Source organism: Pocillopora damicornis, chromosome 4 (assembly GCF_964200805.1).
Source record: "Pocillopora damicornis chromosome 4, jaPocDami1.2, whole genome shotgun sequence".
Classification (NCBI taxonomy): domain Eukaryota; kingdom Metazoa; phylum Cnidaria; class Anthozoa; order Scleractinia; family Pocilloporidae; genus Pocillopora; species Pocillopora damicornis.
The window spans coordinates 29,706,628-29,727,797 of record NC_142673.1 but is presented as its reverse complement, the minus strand read 5'-3'; the positions used below and the strand labels follow the sequence as shown (position 1 = coordinate 29,727,797).

Sequence of the window (21,170 nt, the reverse complement as noted above, 5' to 3'; positions counted from 1 at the left end):
GCATCTCTTCTGGTTCTGACAACTCTTGTCAGCGACCCACTTAACTATTAAAATATTCGCATAAGCGGCGCCTAAAATAGCTAGCTCGTAAACAAACTTTCCGGTAGCTTGTGAAAAGTGCACGGCGCTTCCTTGCAATTTATGTACTGTTTACTTTGTACAACTGCAGAGCTCGAATAATTTAATCCATATAAAGGCCTGAGCTGTCACTCGGTGTGTGGTGATTATCCAGCAATACAAACATCCGAAAGTTCTTTTCACACACTGAAAAATTTACATTCAATGTTTGCTTTTTCGGTTTTCTTTGAAAGTTTGACAAGTTTGACTGGCTGTCAACTTCGCCCACACTCGTGGCGGACCGCCCTGTCAAAAGCTACCTTGTGTTCGCCGCCTGACATGTCGTATTTACAGAGCAAAGCGTGTGTTTAATGCTAATTTCGAAGTTACAGCAACAAACGAGTTTTAAGGCGAGCGGCGCGTGAACGCTTTAGCGCACAAATATTTTACCTTATTTTTGGAAGCAAGGGCGATTTTAACCATATTTCTCGTTTAATGAATTTTTCTGATTGGTATCATGACTACACCCATTATGAGAAATAAATTATATCCGCAACTTTTTGGTAAAATATATCATTTCAAAAACAGAAATTTATATGCATTGGTTGATGTTTATGAGGTATAATTTGTGTTGGGTCAGATTTTTGCTTCATTTGCTCAGGCTTGTAGAAAAGCGCGCCAAAATTTCCACACAAATTAGATATACATGATAACAGAGCTGAGAGGTTAAAATGGTCGCTCCCTGTGCCGAAAGAAGTACCGTTTTGAAGAGGGAGGAATTTCAGTGATTTCAAATTTGACTCTACAACACACACAAAGCGATAAAACTTATGCATAAAGATTTAAGAAAAAAAACACGCACAAATCGGGCATCTTGTATCAAACTTGCATCATGGAGACACGACTGAACGATAGAACTGAAAATGAAATATAGTAAGAGCTTGGTAAAATCTCAGGAGTTATCCTTGGTTCAGGTTTAAAATACCGAGTTTCAACAAATCCACAGTCGATTTTTTTTACTCCCACTGGCTCTAGCTCCGGCACCATATAGCTCCTCAAATATACCCACCCGTACGATCTATTAACATGCGACCGTTATGCATGCTCCTGCAATGTTCGAATTTACTGCTTGCTGTGAATTATTTACTAGTTGGGCAAGATACGAGACCTGCTTGCCGTGCTTGGTACTACATTTTGAATAACTCAGTGGCATTTAATAAGTCAAGGTAGACATGCAACAAGGAACATATAGCGATGTGTCGAGACGCGACAAAGACTAAAGCAAATTGAGGTGATGAATATTCAAGCAATACAATTGTGGATGTTGGCAGATCTTGGGCCCGCCTCATAATAAGGATATGAATGGCTGAGCTTTGGGGAACTGGAAGCTAAGATCCGGTGAGTCTATTGACTCAATACGCTCAAAACTAGAAACTGTGTTCAGTACACAAATCTTTTAGCACTCCGGAAAATCTGCCTCGAGCGCGAAACATGAATGCGGGTTCCCCAGTACTAGGTACGGTTTGATCTGCTTGTTGTCATTTGTAAACGTAATACTGAGGTTATTCATTCTGTGTTTACGCTGTTTATGATTTAGCACCAAGATGAGTTTGGGATAGAATTATCCATTCGTAGTTTACGTGACAAGAGCAACTCAAATCAGCGATATTCCGGCGAAAGGAATACCGCGACCAAGATCATCATTTAAATAATTTGTGAATTAAGAGGTTTTGTTGATGCTGTAACCTTCGAGGTGCACCCGGTTTCCCATCGGTGTGAGATCGTTTTAATTCGACCAGAACTGCTTTCTGATGCCTAAATTGAAGGCGTTAGGAGGTTTTCCTTTACCAAGTGTAAACTTGCGTTGTAAAAGGAAAATATTTCTTGTTACAATTGCTCATGACAACTATTGGGAGGCAGACAAATTTACCATTGAATATGACAGAGAAAGTCACCTAGTTGGCATCACACGCCAACTTAATGAGTCCAATTTGTCAGTATGATTTCAAGGCACTTTTTGCATTGTTGATCAGTTCGTTTTGCCACCTTCAACACAACTGTACCAAGACCGGTGCATTTATAAAGAGCTCGACCTAACCTTTATTCCCCTTACGTCCTCATAACAAGAAAGTAATTAGTTTATGTCGTTAAACCGAAAACAAATGCTAAACTGCTGTGCCACTTTCGCCGGGCTATTTAGTGTTCGCCAGAAACCTTCACCAACTTCGGTCCTATCTACGATAAAAACCGAAAAATATCAGAAATGAAACCCTCTGTTCCAAGGACGTTTAATCAAGGAGATACTGAAATATGGAACACCGACATACAATTTCCTCGCAGAGAACGATCCATTTTTTTTTTTGTTTCAATCTGCGAAGCAATCTGCAGATGTCCCCCTGCTTACATTCATTTACAACTCGTCGAGCGAAGCTGTCAACTCGCAAAAAAATTTCGCTTTGTCTTAATAAAAAAACTTTATCGATACAATGCACTAAACAACTTTTCTCGCAGCTTCTCAGAGGATCTGAGATCCTTAAGGAAAGTTATCCGTTCTGAGGAGTCAATCGAGCAGATTGCAACTAAAAAGTAAACAATTTATAACTGTGGCGAAATCTGTTTGAGAAGATGGCTTAAGTTTGAGGAGTTTTTTAGGTATACACCTGGTAATATTTTTTTACCGTTTTCTATGTTTTGTAAGGAAGAAAATTGGACGTGAGATGGAGCGAAAGAACCGTTGAAATTCTTAACTTTTTATCTTTGACACAGCCGGGCTAAGTAACGCTGCGAGGGGCTTAGATTAAAATATATCACTGATATGAGAAAAGTGAATTTCAATTTAAACAAAGGAAAAAAGGTTCTTTATTTTTTACGCCAACATATGATCCTCTAGAGTATTAAGGGACTTTTTCCAGCTTTCTCAGTCTTCACGGCATTCAATATCCGTAAATAAATGGATGAGTACAAGTACACCACAAATAACTACAGATTCATTTGAAAAATGAATTCAGGTGAGCACTTATTAAATTTTCGTCTAGCTTTGTGGCTGCTGTTGAAAGAACCCACAGAAACGTGAAATTGTGCGAATTGATTCCTTTGATTTTGAAAGAAAGCTGGCTTTCAAAGCGACATATTTGTGGTAACGAAGAATACACTGTGTTGAAAGGAAGGGAAGAAGCCCTATATTACCAATACAAGCCTTGAGGCATGCACAAGACTTTAGCGCATGGTAAGAGTCATTTCAAACTCGAGTTTTGTGAGGAAATACGAAAGAAAATCCAAAGCAGATTTATTTAAAGGCTTTGGAGCTTATATGAATCAAAAAATAGTATACAGAATCATTGTGCAACCAAAATACCTACATATGGGTTTTATTAGAACACAACCTCAGATTAGTTTTACTTGACCTTAGAACACCTGTGATGTGGACTAACTGTGCATTTAGGCTCACTTTAAGTTTAAGGTTTCAAGAATTTTGCCATCTTTGAAAATATCTGAATTTGTTCCTACAATACCGGGTAGAAAAGCTCGAATTGGATCTTTGAAGCAGATGGAATTTATATTTTGGACACATATGTTTCGTTTCGGACAAAGTCAAAATACATTGACCGCATGCTTTTCTATATAAGCTACCAAAATGACTTTACTGCTTAAACGAAAATCATTAAATTTGAACGCTCGTTGAATTCTGCCTCCTTCGCGAAGAATAAAATTTTATATGATTTAAACTTTTACGAGCGAATTTTGCAAATATACTAAACCACATCGCACTGAAAATTGCGGACAGAACTATGATGAAAACTGCTGTCAGCACAGGGAAACAAGACGAATTTTCCCGAGCTTATTGAGGAAACAAGAACGGAATTAAATATGAAACACGAGCCTAAGAAGAACCAGATGTTACAAGTCTCAGAGAAAACTAAACGGATTGCTCTCTGTGTGTTTACTCACCTCATTCAGCGGAAAAGTTTAAGGTTCAAGCATTTGGTCAATATAAAATCTTAGGTGGATTCTTCTCTACAGAATGGAACTGTATCGTTAGTCTTTGAATCTTGTGGGGTTACAATTCACGGCAAGGTTGGTTAAGAAATATTTTTAAATTTGGCATGACTGAAAAAGGTTGAAAAAGAATCTTGCTTCGATAAGGACGCCTAATATATGAAATGTCAACAAAACTGTATAGACCAGAAGAAACTTCGAAATTCAGTATCATTCAGAATGCTCCCGCAAAAAGTCTCTTAATTAGCGGAGACTACACGCTTCGGTTACAATCTCGTTAGAACTTCTATTTTCCTAAGAACAAACTGTACACCATTGTAAAGAAACTAAGTTTCAGGAGTTGTTTTAAATAGGTTTATGCGCAGGGTTGATATTTGTAGAGACAACACAGAGCCATTTTTTTAACCGACTTACTCTAGTAAAACCGCCTCAAAGAGCGAAAAGAGACAGTTTTAATCTAGTACGTAGAATTTTGTTGAAAAAAGAAAAAAAAACTGAGCAAGTGTTTACTGTATTTGAAAGTCACGGACTTTCCACCCTTAGTGAAGGCAGCTGCAGTTGCAAGGAGCCTTTTGAAAGATTTTAGCATAACATTACCCTTTGAGCGGGGAAAACTTCCGACATCGTAGAAAACAGCCTTCAACACATTAGTTCCTTTAAGGACGGCGGGTTATTAAGGTCGAAAGACTTCTGTACTTTTTTTTTCCATGGCAAGACGTTTAATTTTCCAAAATCGTCTGTAAACGTAGTTATAACTGGAGCCAGCGGCGTGCTCTTTTAGAGATCCAGTTTTTTGCACCAAGCGGGAGTTAATCTCCTAAAGGCACACAATTCATTTCTTGAATAAAAACTCGTTCAATGCCGTACATCCTTCCACGTTGCTAATTATGTCTCTACTGGTCTTTCATGCCTTTCTGACGGGCTTTTGACTCCAACACAAAAACCGATTTTCAGCAATACAAGGTAAAATATAGAAAAGTCACGAGAAGCGAATATTCGCGACAGAGCTCATAGGTATCACTTACACATTTCGCCTGAAGCGGTGAGCAAACAAATGCGATTAGAATAGGTTAATAGCTATTTTATTTATTCAAGAAATATTACTGCTTCAAAAGAAGGCGTATTTTTGCCTAGAAAGAAAAGGTTGATTCGTGGATTCAGAGTGGTAAGTAACATGTAATTAAACAGAAGCAGAACCCCCCGAACAACCCACATCACTTGAGAGCCAATTCAAAAAAACAAAGATGAAAGATTTGCCGCCTGTATCACACCTCTTGTTGTTTTAGTAAAGGCGTGAGTGTATAAGTGTGTGTATTTAACCGCAATAATTTGTTCTCTCAAGGACCTATACATGTATACAACACCGTTTAACATCAAAGAACTTCAACTTGAGGGAATGATTAGTTTTGGAAAAATCACGGAAACTTTGAACAAGTGCAACATTATCCCGACAAAACACTGAGGTCGATAAAATTGTTATCAGCGACGGAAGGGAAACAATCGGGGTGAATACTGATTAACAACAAACCTCTTCAGTCCAAGACTCAAAGTGAGACAGCGTCTATGATTGGAATGCAACAGAGCTTGAGGCGGAGGATCGGTGTCGCATTCAAAACATTTAGCATCGTACTTGTTGTTGACAATAATACCAATCCAACTAAACCGTATTAGACTTCGATTGTTATTACACCGATGAATGTTACGAGAAGCTACTTAATTATGAACCATTCACTTGACCACTGTGCCTCAGCTAAGAGGTTTCCGCTATAGTCCGAGTCAAAACATCAAAACCGATGCCTTATTCACAAAGTACTTGCTGTTTAAAGATAACAACATTGATATAACAGAAATAATTTTAGTTTTACAAGCGTTTACGTGTCAAGCGAACAAAAAAAGCCTCAACAAAAACTGGCAATCATAGATAATTTTTTTAGTTTAATTCTCACATAAACAATCGATTCGTTAAGAACAAAAAAGTTTGTTAACAAGGAAAAAGAAGGATGACTTCGTTAGGTAGAAAACGAACAAAACATTTCACACTTTCAAGCACCTTCTTAAAGTACCGAAAAATGCCACGCGAAAAACAACAAACCGAAATCAAAGACACCGACAGCAGTTGATCCATAAAGACACAAAAGCTTGGTTTCAACGGTTAAATGATCATTCTAGGGTCATACCGCAGTCTAATAAACTACATAGAGGCTGGCGCTTGCCTACATCCTAAGCTTTTGCTACTGCTTCAAAAAGCCAATCCACAATTGAGAGGTAGTTCTTAAATTGACTCCTAAAGTGAACTTAAAGCTTCACCCATTCCTTCCATATGAGTTGTGGAAGCTTTCCACCAGACCGTGTGTGGTTCAATTGTTCGCGCTTTAGAAAGAATAGCGTGAAAGCGAACCCAATTGCCCATGAGATCTCTTATTGTCTCAGAGCCGCCAAGGTTGCAGCAATTGACGTATCAAATTTCAAGGGCGTCCTTTATGTCGCGAAACCACTTATGATCGACAGCTCGAACTGTCAACAGGCCGTCAATATATGCCACCGTGACATAAAATAACGCAATTCCTACGCCATTTCAATAATATTCCACCTGCCTTTGTTGTTTAAAGGGCTTTATATAGCAGCGAACTTGCTATTAAAAGAAGAAAATTCTAAAAAAACTCTCTGCGTGTGATCAGCTTGTTTTATGTACCGTCCTCCTTGCGTTTTCATTTTTTTCGTTTTCTCTCCATGTTGAAACAATTGCTAATATCCGCAGGTGGCGTTCTTAGTTGTAATTCGCTTGACGCACGTGCAGTATACGCTAAGGGGCTCTGTCAAAAACCCTCTCCCCCGTCTATTTTCGATTGGACACCACCTTTTTTCCAACAAGGCGAGAGGCACTGAAACATACTGCAATCATTCGTCAATTGAAGGTTGTATTATAATAAGCCTTTGTAAACCAATTACTTCGATTCTAAGCCCGATTAGCGGAACCTACACTTTCTCACTTGAAACTTGTCATCCCTCGAGGAAACTTGTTAAAGATACCAGGGCTGAGTCACTGATTTCAACTTGAAATTTTCATCGTACAAGTGCCACTTGCCTTTTTATGCACGTGTACACTGCGGATTGTTCAGACTTGGTTGGTCACATAACGATCAATCAAGCTGTCACATGTCATTACGGTAAAGACAATAAAAAAAAGCGCCTCGCCGCCCTTTCTACCAATAGCTTAGTTGTTGAGGTGTCAAATCGATGAACCAAACGCCTGCTTTGAATCGAAGCGACTATCCAGACATCTCGGCCAAACTTTCCACAGAAGTCCGATTCGCGCGCGAAATATACGTCGCGCTTGATGAGAAAGAACGTCGCTTGTCGGGGGAAAATTATGCCCGTGTTCCAACTGGTCAAACAGGTGGAATGAAGGGAACCCCTGTTAACCATCGTAGATAGCAAACTACAAAAGCAGAAGTCAATCGGTTACCAGTCAATCGTATCACAGAAACAATCACACAAACAGAAATATTGTGACCAGTTTGCAACTGTAGTCTACTGACCCAGCCTTGCCAGGCTACAAGCGCGTGGGAGATTAAATATCTCGAATACGTTTGACACAGGCCTCAGCAAAGACTCGGACGAGTCACATCTTTGTGTATTACACTCGTGGACGAGTGTCACCGCGCGTAGTCCAATGACTATGGAGGATAGTTATTGCCGGAAGCCCCCAAAAATAATTGGTTAGTTCCTCATATCCGCAACGAAGGACTTAGTGATAGTATGAATTCAATTTGACAACGTTTGTTTGTGATCTGTTTGCAGGGAAGGCAAGCTGCGGGCAAAATGGAAGTCAAAATAGGAGAATGAGTGTGTGTACAGGCTGCCAGGAACCGATCGAAGACCGATTTGTGATGAAAGTGATGGACGAACCATGGCATGAAAGCTGTTTACAATGCTGTATATGTAGGAATACTCTATCACGGTCATGCTTCAGTAAAGACAGGAAACTGTACTGTCGGACAGACTATGAAAAGTAAGTCACTGTGATGTCCGCCGCTAGCTTAGTAAAACGTTGATAAACTAATGCGTTACTTGAAGACATTTTCATCTCCCCGTTCTCATTAAATATTTTGTAATTAATAGTTTTTCTCTAAGTATCGTCTACAACACGATGCACAAGATCTGTTGTCGATTCCAGGGTGCTTTTAATTTTTGAAATCAACAAGGTTTTCATCGTCTGTCTTCGACCCAAACTCTTTGGTCACGATCGAGCGCTCTGAGGGTCTCATGTCCGGTACTGTGATATACGGTAACAGATTGCTTTCTCAGTATTTTTTTTTCTAAACGTCCCAATTTAATTCAGCTGGGTATCAAATGAGTCAAAATGTTCACAATAAGCTGTTGCGCTCGCAATTTTACCAGTATGAACGACGATCATCCCGAAATTATATTTACATCATGGATCTAAACATATACATGTTAGCTATGCATGAGGATACATTCGGTATCCTTTGAACATCCAAAGCGCAAGGCCGCCTGCCGATTTTAGAAAATATGAATAATTATTGCGTTTTTCTGACTTATTTCACCTTTTAATATAATTAACGTGTTGAAAAGCACAGAAATCTAGTTGGGTGTACTTAGGTCCTAATTTACGCGCTCTTATATAACTGAACGAACTCACTACAACCGATGTTCAACGTTCAGGAAGCTCTTTGAATGTGTTAATCAAACTTGCATCTCGACTTGATAGATTTTTTCCGTTATTCTTCTGATACGCATTCGACTAATTGTTCCTTCCTCTTTATCGCGAATTGTGCAAAATCGTAATGGTTTTCTGTGGATGAATTTTTTGGTCTTGTTTCCTGCGCAGGCTAGTTTGTATTCCAATTTTGAACAACATATCCTTTCATGGCTTTTTTTTTACAATCCACGTAATTATCAAAGTTACATGTGAACGGATGTGGGAGCTTTAAACGTCAACAAAACAAGTGAAGAAGGGCACCTAAAATAGGAAAAAAATCTATGTATCACTTAGCGCTAAGTTTTACTGAGAATTTTTATGTTACCGGTACCTAGTTAGTTCCGGTAAGAAAATGTGGAAATAATTTTACCAAAAAATTGCCTAGCCAAAATGTTTCGCAGTTAAGTGCTCAATTAAGGCTCATTTTATAAGATAGTAAAGATAAGTCAAATTGCAAGGACGCCTTTCAAATTGGGCCGCGTTTAGTCACTTAGAACGAGATCTGAATGCAACATTTAAATTATCTCTCACAATATATTACTTTGCTAATAATAGCAAAAGCCTGGAAAATGATTACTTGTTTTCATTATTGTTATTTTCATTTGAAAAGACTACGCATGCCTTATCTGCATAAAGACAGTTTTTCGCTGAGTGAAAGGTTTTTCGTCCACTTGATCGTAAAACTTGTTCCAAGAATCAGTTAGCAGCAAAGTTTTTATTTTTATAATTGAATGTTTGCCCAAGAACGGATCTATTACCATTGTCAATCACACACACCATTAAGTGTGCGGCTCGAAGGTTTTCGATCCAGGCTGTTGTTCGTTTTCTCATCTATCTACTGAAGGCTATTTTCGCCTCCTTACCGGCCCAAAAGACCTTTTTTTTCTTCGAATGCGTGTTTCAAAATTAACTCCTGTTGCCGTGGTTATATTAAAGTTAAAACGGAGCCGACTCATGGAATATTTGTTTAGAATGTGCTGGCTTGTCCACTGATTTACCTACGCCAAAAACTAAAAGCGTTTGATTTTTAATTTTATTTGAACACAGCCATGCATTCTATTTTCAACTTGGAAGATTTGATTAACCTACATATGAATTTCCGCGTGTGGAACATAAATCCAACTGGTTATCAAGCACTTGTCTCGTTTGACTTGGGAGTATTCAACATCAAAAGCGGTCATAAATTATGAGCAAACGAAAACATAACCGGTTGTATTGAAGTTATCATGCCTTGCCAACCTTTCTTCACTTTTTGTCGTTGAAGTAGGTGATGAACCTTCCGGAAATATGGAAGCGAAAAAACAACAGTGTAATTAAAGGCAACAAGCTAGCGTAAACATGAGCGCATGTGTTCACTTGCTTGATCGTAAAGCAGGACGGGTTTGAGAAGTATCATGAAATAAAGGTCGGCGATTCCTTTGAAGCGCAGTTGAAAATCTTAATGATACGGTTTTCAAAATTGTCTATAAAAGTTCTGCTGTTTGTAAGGCTCAATCGACTCAACAAGATTACACTTACGAATGAAACAGCCTGTATTTTACCCTCCTTTTAAACTGGTCGAAAAGAGCTTGAAATTCAGCTTTACGGACACAACAAAAATCTGATCAAAGGAAACTTGAATTATTCATTAGGCCCCGCACAGCCTTTGCAAATACACCCACTAGCTTATAAATGGGATTCTTTTGTCATTTTTATCTGAAATTAAATGAATTTCTTTATTCTATTTACTGTAAATGTTTCGCCTCGAGCAAGTACATAACAAAAAAAAGTATTTTCTTTCCTCTGTCTGATTTTGTACTAAGGTTTGTGCAAGCATCAAAGAACCATTCGAAACTGCCACTCAAGAAAAATTTGTTCAGTTTTAGAATCAATAAAAACAACTTCAGGTTATTTTGAGCCAAGCTTAAAAGTTCTCTGTAAAAAACAAACCGCTAATCGACTTAAGCGAGAAATCTGTTCGATTTAGTCAGCTTAAAGTGCTTGAATTTGACAGTTGTCGGTCGTTGACGCATCTCTTTGTCACAAGTTTTTATTTCTATAAATACGGTGTATGTTGTTTGATCTTCAAAAGAGAAGTTTCGACCATGCTTTATAATATATAGCTTACAAAAGCAGTCGTCGCCTCTTCTTTCTTATGTCAAATAACGACAAATTTTTTCTGTTACTCGAGTAGCACTATTAATAGCCCGTGAATCACTTCACGGTTTCGTGTTTCGGTTTCTTGGTAGGTTAGAGAAAGAGAAATAGTATTCTAAGTTCGGTCAACAATAAGACAAGAACACTTTATTTTTAATTGTTGTAACACACTCCTGATCGTGTAGCTGCCATAAACTCGATCCAAATTGGATGACTGAACATGTTTCTTTCGTAGTTCAAAAATACAACGAGAATAATCCATCTGTTCAGTCAACTAGATTTCAAGAGGAAACTTTTAGCAGACAAAGAGATTGTTGGTCTGAAACATCATTCGGAGATAATCGTTTCTCAGCGGGTAAATGCATCGATGCCTAACAAACACAACAAATTCATGTCGAGTAAGGTTTTAATATTTTCTGTTTAAATCCACTAGACTAATCTTCCTATTAAACTGTTAGCTGAGTTTTCTTGTACATATGTTTTACGACTGAAGACCAACTTGTTTTTATGAAATGCGCCTAAACTGTATCTTTAAAGCAAGATATCTTTGAAACATTTCATTCTTCTTAGAAGTTTATCTTTAAAAGAACATCCGGCTACAGATACAGAGCTACGAACATGAAGTGACAAGGAAATTTAAGACTAGAAGACTTTTGCAGGTTATCGCAAAGAGATGCAAGTCTAAATTCCCTGATTTGGCGGCTTTCAGGCGCAACGACCTTGTGATAGGAGAAGGTTATCTCTTGATATAGTTTCGCTAAAGATAGGTCTTAGTTTTGTAATACAAGTAAGAATACACTAAAGATAGCGTTCAGATGAAGACTTAACGAAGATTAAGTAGTTGTGGAATTCATTCAGTGTGAGAAGCGGAACGTTTTCGGGTTGCTTTGTGCAAGATTGCACTTTGAGGAGGCAGGATTTGATCTTCGAGAACCTGCAATCTCAGAGCGATTTGGATGAAATTCTATGAAGTTTTTGTAAAACTGCAGTTGGAGTTGTCCTTAAAGGACAACTGAGGCGCTAGGATGCTTATGTTTAAATGTTCGGATCTGGAGATAAAACACACCTTGCCCTGTAACCAGAAAGTCGAAGTTAAACGCACTTGGCCCTCTCAGACTCGTTTGATATCCAACGAAATTGGAGCTGGGTTTGTTTTGTCTTGAACGGGGTGTTTTGTCTTAAACGCTGATACGATTTTAATTGGAATGTATAGAGGATTGATAACATGTTAGAGTACATCGACAACCCGCCAAAATATTTCTATGTTTTTGAAATTGAATCTTTCCTTAGTGTAAACATCTGAAAGTCCTTGAATAGCTTGTTCTGAAAACAATCCTTATCTACGAAATTGTATGGGGGTTAAATGAGAGTGATTTTCACCACCAAGGTTGCCTCTACAAAAACAGCTTAGATATCAACATATGGGAACAATAACTGCCACGACAAAAACAAGAATTTGACCTTGTGTATTATTGCTCTGATAGCAACCTTTAATGCGAGTCTCTGCTTTTCAGTCCGTCTTTTCAAAGCCTGTTTTCACTTTGAAAATGTTGCGGTGTTGTGTGTTTTTACAGTTGTTATATTGCTAATTCGGTATTCCACCAATAACAGCTCCGATGTGTGTTTCAAGCATCGAGGTATCCTTGCACATTTAAGTGAGTTATCTTTATCAACAGCTTTCATGTGTTTAGTTTATGAATAGAAAAGAGAGTCCTGCTCAGTTAGAACAATGTCTGACAAGAAGATTTAATAAGCCTGAAAAATTCAATATCCAGTTTCAACTCTAGCTCCTAAAATGCACCAGCTCTCACTTTCTAAAGCACAGTGATGTCTTTCAATGGATACGTATCACGAGCTTGTATATTTTACCAGCATAAGGTTTTTTAATTAGTTTGGAGGTGGTATCTTTCCGCGAATAATTGCACAACCTGTTACAGTCAATGTCAGACATTTCAACAGTGCAAGGCTACCTAAATTGCATAACATAAACCCCTCAGGTTGCCTATTGCTTACTGAGAATAAGTAGATATGATTACTTTCTATGCCGCCGACTTGAGCGCTGGATTGTGCAGTTGACCTGTCGCTTATTTTGACGAAGACTATGCAATATACCTTTCAAAAGCGTTATGAGTTTTGACTGCACAACAACAAAAACTGTCTTGTTAACTTTGCACTGAATTCCATCTTAACCAATTTATCTTCCAACAAGCTTTCGGGTTAAACTGACGTTGTATGTACTACATGCTTTTACTGAATTGGTCTTATACGAACGAGGGATCCAAATCGTTTTTTGAGCAAGCACTTTTTTAAGAAAAGCGAGCGTTCATCTACAATGGTCATAAACAACTTGCGATGTTATTAAATTAAGGACTTAACACGCTTCAAGATTGTTTTTTTTTTCCATTTTCCAGGTCTTTTTTGCGTTCTTACCCTTCCAAAATTGGCCATTTAGCAACACCTCATTGAACCGAGTAATTAAATGCGGTCTAACTTAACATGACAATGGGTCTCTAACATAATTTTCTCAAATTTATCTGGAGTGCTGTATTTTTGTATTGAATTAAAAGAAGAGAAACAGGCTGATTTTTTTCTTAAAGAAAGTTCTTTTGTTTTTATTCATGAACCAAAACACAACGTTTAATTTTGAAATCGAACACTTGCAATTAATTTAGTTAGCAAAGTTTTAATTTTTATCTTTTAACAAATTTTTATTGGTTTGCTCAGAAGGCTTTTTCAAATTTACCTTTGGAGGTTTGGCGAGCATATTTAACAGGAAACAAGGTTCATATGATAATATCAGCATCGATAAACTGACGGTGGAAAAACATTAATTTATAAAGGTTTATTCACAAGTCAATACGTTGACTTAAAACAAAAGGCCGGAAAAGTGATATGCGTTTCATGTTTACTAAAGTATTTGGTACTTGCTATTTTCCATGCGGTTGCGTGTTAAGACAGTGGAATAAAACTAAAAAATGTTTGTTTTGGACGCAGTAAGCAAATACCATAAGAGCGTTAGATTCGCAGATAAACTCATAACTAACACAACTAAGTTAGCATTGTGAATTCTCTCTCTCGAATAACACCTCTTGTTTGTTATAAACAGCAGGTTGGTAAACAGAAGGGAAATGAGATATTCAAACGCAAATAGGAGAAGATGGTACCCGATATGATAGCTTAAGAGCTTGTTTAACCAGCTGAAAGTCGCATAAATATTGCTCATTATACAAGTTCAGCAAAACGTGGCTTTTAACAGTTTTTTTGTTTCTTCGCGTAACTGAAATGTTCAGTGGAGCCGTTCTGTTTGCACTCAACGGATCGCTAATTCAACAAAATCTCCAGGGCATCTTCTTATGAAAACTTAAGAACGTTATAGTGAATGAGACATTTTATCTCCCTAGAAATTTTTGAAAATCCTCTCAGGAAGAGTGCCTGCTCAAGATCTTATTTGAAAATTTCTTTTCAAACGTTGCGCTATATTTTTAAATGAATGAAATAGTAAAGCTTGAACTGAACAATACTGTTACAAACAAAACAAGAAAAAACTTGGTATAATTATTTTACGTGGGAATCTTGCTATAAATTAAGTAAAATCGTAACAAAAATTATTGTAGATAATTCACTACTCCATGGAGATGAGCTCTAACGTCAGACTCCAAGTGTTGGGCGAAAACTGACAACAAGGTTGTAAATAATTGTTATTATTCCAAATTTTCTAGTTGTTATCACCTCACTGTTATAACTAATTACAAGACCAGCCAATTATAGGATTTCGTTACCTCATTGGCTCTTTGAAACAGGGTGTGTTTTGTAAATAGAATAGGAAACATGGTAACTTTTGACATGGGTGTGTTTTGTTTAAGACGTTGACTGCGCTTGCACTCTTTGTGCTATTTGACAGCCAAATTCCATCGACCCCATTTCCCAACGTCCATTTTTGTGTTACAGTTTTACAAGTAAATTCAAACACCCTAGATAACAGCAGACGATCAAAAAGCAATAATAATGATAATGATAAAACCTTAAGGTTTCTTGAACTGTCGAAAGAAACCAAAGGAAAGTTTGATGTCTTGCAGTATTTCATCAAAACGAGAAAAAAAAGAAGACCATTCGAGAATTTATGAAGGCGAGATGACAGTTTTTTTGTAAGAAAACAATCAAATTTTGGACCATATGTTGGTGTATTGTTAGAAATATAAAGTTTTGAGCCTTTTAGCGATTTAGCTTGTGCTTCGTATTAGATTTCTAAAGAGACGAGAAAAAAAAACTTTTTTCAAGAGCGAATTTCTCACTGAAAACATTTTTAAAATATGATTAATTTTTTAGATTGCTTACTTCTGTTAATAGAGATTTTCAAAGTGTTATAACGCAAAATGGCAAAGCATGTCCACCATATGTTGAACTGTGCAGACTGTTGGATACATGACTGACAATTTACGATTGAAAGCCGTTTGAAAAGTGGTGTTAAGAGAAAACGGATATGAAGTGATGGTTGTATAACAGTAAATTGGTAAATTACAAGTAAAACTAAGGAAAATCGACTCCCTTCTCAATTGGAGACCAACTTGTCATAATTTTCTCAATTTCTTCTCCAGGATGTACGGTACAAAATGTAGTGGCTGCAAGACGACCATCCCAGCAAACGAGTTTGTGATGCGAGCATTAGGAAATGTGTATCACATACAATGTTTTATGTGCACCATGTGTGGTCATCGTCTTGAAAAAGGGCAGGAATTTGCGTTAAAAGATAACAAATTATACTGCAAGGATGACTATGGAAAACTTCCAACAAAAGGGTCATCAAATAGTCCGCCACATAAGCCTCAACAAGAGAGTAAGTAAACTGGATGTTTATTCCACTTTTGTTTATTTAAATCCTTAAGTTTTGATGTTGCTTAGTAACTTACTGAGTACCTTACTGAGTAACTTACTGAGTACCTTACTGAGTACCTTACTGAGTACCTTACTGAGTACCTTACTGAGTACCTTACGAATGTAGATGGCTGTGACACTCTTGGCTGTTCTCGATTGCGATTCATTTATTTGCAACCCATCTCAACTGCATCTTATCAAGATGAACATAAGCATGTGCACCCAATACTAACCCATAATTTGTCTGTCTATCTGCTCCGCAGATGTAATTAATAACAATTTCAAGAATGATAAAGAGACAAAATTGGAGAAAGCGGACAATTCAGACTCTGACGATTCATCAGTAATTGGTGATGATGAAAATGACGATAAAAAAGGACCAAAGAGACCACGAACAATACTCACAAGTCAACAAAGAAAAATATTCAAATCCGCCTTTGAAATTAGCTCCAAACCTTGTAGAAAGGTAGGAAGCCTAACACTATAAAGCTCATTTACGAAGTTAGGAACCAGTCATAATTTATTGCCTAAGGAGGGGGGGGGGGGGTTTGGAGAATTTATTTTGGCGGGTCAAATGGTTTTCAGGGGGGACGGAGGGAGTAGCAGCCGTCACTCACAAATTATAAAGGCCGGACTAAGAATAGTTGACTGCTAGTAAGGGGGGGAATCGTTGGACAGGTAAAGTTATTGTGATTAAACCAAAATCCTCCAGACCGCCCCATCCCACCCTCCAGGCGATAAACAATGACCAGGTTCGGATGATAGCGTTCCACAGCATGACTTCAAATTTCAGCTTTTGACCGTCCTACAAAAGGAGCGGGGGAAATCGGACTTACGGATTAGAATGATCTAGTTTATGTCCCTTCCTTTTCCTCTCAGACATTGTCATTGCAGGCACCAATTTTTTTTTGTTTGTCTTCCGTCAAAAAGGTCAGAGAAGAGCTTTCAAGAGAAACAGGGCTCAGCGTTCGTGTTGTGCAAGTCTGGTTTCAAAATCAGAGAGCCAAGGTAACTGTACATGTAACAAGAATAATGTTTTGTGCTTTTTTTCGGTCTGAAGTTGTTCTATCCTGAACTTTATTACTGCCTAGCTGAATACTGGGAAACCTCACATCCCATCTATGGAATTAGAATATGGTTTAGGAACACGGTGATTAACTAACCATGCGCTTTCCATCCCTTGTTTCCTCTGTCGGCCATCTTGAAACCGTTCGGCGTAAGAAGTCTGGAGCGAGTTGCATAAAGGAATTTTCGAAAACCATTTGGCTAAGCTCGGCAAGTGATTTTTTCCATAGTTCGGGACCTTCGTGCTCTCCTATCCTCGTTTCTCCACGTTTGACCATTCATCAGTTACCCATCCATATTGAAATTATACAAAGATATATCTTCCACAGCTCCCTGAGGCTGAGGCGATTTATGACACTCTCTCAGGAAAGCCTTCTTCTCTCGATACCCTTTGCGATATGAAACAAACGTCCGAGGGCAGTAGAAAAAACTAAATAGCTCTGTATGTTTGTCAGCTGGAAAATATGAAACGAGGGTCTAGTGTCCTTAGCATCCACTCTTTCTGTGTATCAACTTGTCAGTTAGTTATTTGGCGGGTGACAGAAGCGTTTATTTCCTATCCAGATGATAACAATTTCTTTAGATCTGTGTTCGTTTCTCAAAATTCTCCTATAGGTAATTTGTTTCGTCACCATATCCTGGGAAGAGGGATTTATTATTTCTTTTTCTTACAAACAGATTAAGAAACTTGCGAGAAGGAACAATCCGGAGTCTGATGGCGCAGCAAGTTGTAGAGTCAGTAATAGACAAAGGAGTCTTAAAAAAAGTAAAGACGGGAAATGTAAGTGTCTTCAGACCCACGATCAAAATTCAAACTGATAAATGTTTATTAGATCTCTTTCAAATGAAGATAATCAAAATAAATTGATTTTGATCTGTGTTTGAAAGGAATTTCAGGATATTTTGAAAGTTCTTTTTTTCCCTTTCTCCCCACTTGGAAACTGTTCCTGTTATTTAAAGAGTTTCATTGGTGCCATTGAGTTTCTCAAAAGATTATAAACTGTTTATAAACTATTGGTTTACTCAAAACTGAAAACAGCTTTCAACTTGTAATACAATTTGACCTCGACGTCTCAAAATACCATACCTTCCCCAACATGAGGTTAACCTACAGCTGCTCTAATCTTACAAAAACTGTGTTAGAGATCAACATAGTCATTTAAGTATTTCACATCTGCCATTGACTTACTATTGAAGATTTTCAGGCTCCACTCTTGGAAGGCTCCCAAAAGATTTGGCACCTACTAACTCAATGTTCCCTTGTCTGTTGTTTAGCGTCAAGTCCAAGAGATAAAAGGCGAGCCGATAGAGACAGTTTAGATCTTCCTCCATCACTATCCCCTCCCCCACAACTCCAGGGATCTCAACCCCCTCCCTATGGAATGCTTCCGCCTCAATATCAACATTTGCAAAATCATATGGGACCAATGATGGCACCACCGCAGTTCCAACCTCCTTACCAAGGACCACTTAACCATATGGACTCCGGGGAGATTCCTATGGATCATGGAATGCAAGCTATCGATGAATGTATGATGCGGCCGCAACAGTTTAACCCCGGGGATATGGGTGGATATCCCACCACTACAAATCACAATGGTCAGAATCACTTAGAACTTATGCATGACATGATTAATTCATTCTAATTTATCACAATTTTGAAGCATATTGTATCGCATTATTGGCAATGCATCCTGGTTAGTAACTACATAGAACACTTTCAATATTGCTGGTAGTTTAGAATGTACTATTCGTTAGGGCTGAGGTTTATTTGTATTTATTTATCGTCGTTGCTAAATATCGTGACACTTCTTGAAAACAATTTCGAACAAATAGGTTTGCTTTTCTGAAAAAAATTACATTTTTTCTTAACTTTTTTCCACTGAAAAATGTTCATTTCACACCCGTAATTGTACATGTCGAGTCATGATCAAGAAAACGATAAAATAGTTATTTCTATTTTGCAAAAAAATTTAAGGAAAGTTCACGAGTTATTTTTCAGTAAGATAAAAACATAAGCTGTAGGCTTAAAAGTCGTCACACCTTATATCGCTGGTTACCACTCACTCTCTTGCAACCTCTTGCTTATCTGAAGAATTAAATAGGTCTCTTTTAAAAAAAAATTCAAAGGAGTAAGTCATAGTATTATAATTACTTCTGAATACTTTCCGTACCAATGAAATATTAAACGAACAAGTCGTAAATCTTTTTTTAACCGAAAATCATGGCCTAAGTATGAACAGTTCTTTGCTTGTGATTTGTGGAGACTGCTAACACTTTCCTACCCGCAAAAATCACCTTTTACGTGCAGATGTCGCGTTATACTTGAGGAAAATTAAAAAATATAAAATATTTGCCTATTAAATGTAATTGTGTTTGAAAGCCTTTTTGTTTTACAAAATACTGAAACCTTTTTGATAACTTATTTGCAAACAAACATACTGTTCATCGCTAATGTTTGGCCGAGTAACTGACAGAAGAAGAAACTTGACTAGGATTACTGAACTTCAGGTCTTGCACGTTGCATTAATATTGTCAAGATGAAAACTACTGTTTCTTTTCTTACTGAGACAGTCTCACAATCCTTTCTGAAAAATAACAAATTGCGTTGAGACATGTTACGGGATCATAACTATTATTTAAGAAAGATTAAAATTATTCATACTCTGATGTAGCTTTTTTTCCACATAGTCTAAATATCCTTTCAGAATTAGCCTCGTTTGCGCTCTACTGATTCAAAATTTCTCATTTTCTTTGCCCATATGAAACAGAGGTCTGCTCAAGAACACTAGCCTAATATCCGAAATTGTTTTGTTACAGATTCAGACGATGCTGCTTCACATTGGTTCAACGCATATTTATAGCAGTTGCAGACTTTTGCGTCAGTTTGAATAATACTTAAATCTTCCATCCTTAAACTCGCCAATTCTCAGTTAGATAATGCCATGTATTTCCTGAAAAAGCAGTTGAGATTTAAATAATTAACCGGATAAATATTGGTGGTTTCTACTTACTGGTCTTCTTACTTTTTGACAAAGTATAAAATTTATAAAGAAGAGTCTGGTTTTGCTCTCTTTTGAGAATAAAAGGGTGAAAGCGCTGATTAGTTTTTCACGAGTAGTAAAGTGGTATTAAGAGTAGTTAGGAAATCTTTTGTCTTTATCTAAGAAAGGTTACTAAGAGTGCAATAGTCAAGCATATAAAAACTTAGCTCTCAAGATTGAAAATGAATTTCGACTTAAATCTGTAGTACATTACCTTAGAAATACCTTAGATTTTAAGTTCCTGCCATGGAATTACCTCCAGGCTTATTAGTATGACATTTCTCCTCACTTGTATGGTAAACACTGCTCTATAATAATGAGGAGGATTCGATTCTTTATCAATCTTGGGAGTTAAAGGTTTATCATAGGAAGCCTAGAATCACTAAAGTATTAATCGGCTTATTTATTAACATCACTTCCTCAAAGGCTTCCTATTACTAGGAGCGGGGTGGTGTGGCGAGGAGGGGAAAGGGAAGGATATCCCAAGTCTTATGCGAGACGCGAGTTTGTGTTAAATTAAAGAGAGTTGGTGTTGTATTCAGGATGTCTTTCATTCTCATAATTTAAACAGTATTGACTTGTTGTTGTATGATAAAGAGATATAGTATGATGTAAATAATATCCAAAAAGGCAAAAAGTGAGCCTTAATTTCTTGTGCTCAGTAACGTGTACAGAACATTAAGATGAAGAAAATAAAACAGATCTAAAGAAGGTTTTCCTCGTTTGCTATTTGCCATCTCATATCCAATGCGCGCTCAAGGAATAATTGTTGAATATTACATTCGAGATATTCGTCAGTTTTCAAATCTTGCATCTAATGGGAGGAAAAAGTCATCCTCCAAAGTTGATTTGAGCACTTTACTGCAGTTACAGAAGTCGCTCTGAAAAGGTAACAGTTTTCTACATAAGCCAAGATGCACTCTCTGATTGGAAGTCATTAGAGAGTATAAGATTTGGAGGGCCACCTAAAAATGACCTTTCGTTTTTCTTAAACTTTCGCTAGTTGGTCTATGTATATCAATCGTTTCTGATGGTACAAGATCTCGCCTTTACTAATAACATGAAGAGTTAATTCCAAAGTAGAAAAGAGACCCCTGAGTAGCCGTCGATGTTGTCATTCCTAGAGCACACGAAATCTTGTGCTTTCCATGGTCACTGTTCTACACAGGACGGCTAAGAACTGCACAAAGTTTTAAACGCAAGTGCAGTGTTATTGTTTTCGTATTTAAACCTTCGGTTTTGCCACGCTCTTGTTTACCCTCTCGAAGTCCCTAATT

The 21,170-nt window shown here is 37.5% G+C and overlaps 1 protein-coding gene across 6 annotated transcripts; it reads left to right on the top strand.

The window, feature by feature from the left end:
• The first annotated feature begins 1,212 nt into the window (after positions 1–1,212).
• LOC113683843 (LIM homeobox transcription factor 1-beta) lies at positions 1,213–20,601 on the top strand. Of its 6 annotated transcripts, none has more exons than XM_089204020.1 (8): positions 1,213–1,573; positions 7,855–8,065; positions 15,508–15,746; positions 16,048–16,250; positions 16,715–16,792; positions 17,528–17,630; positions 18,125–18,448; positions 19,670–20,601. In XM_089204020.1, exons 1-8 carry the CDS (start codon positions 1,549–1,551, stop codon positions 19,711–19,713), a joined length of 1,227 nt encoding a protein of 408 aa, XP_089060146.1. In that variant the 5' UTR covers positions 1,213–1,548; the 3' UTR covers positions 19,714–20,601. The 6 variants fall into 6 exon arrangements, with proteins under 6 accessions (XP_089060146.1, XP_089060145.1, XP_089060147.1 ...); XM_089204017.1 differs by adding an exon at positions 5,396–7,772 and having other exon boundaries at positions 1,482–1,573; positions 18,125–20,601; XM_089204018.1 differs by lacking the exon at positions 1,213–1,573 and adding an exon at positions 5,138–7,772.
• Positions 20,602–21,170: the final 569 nt, after the last annotated feature.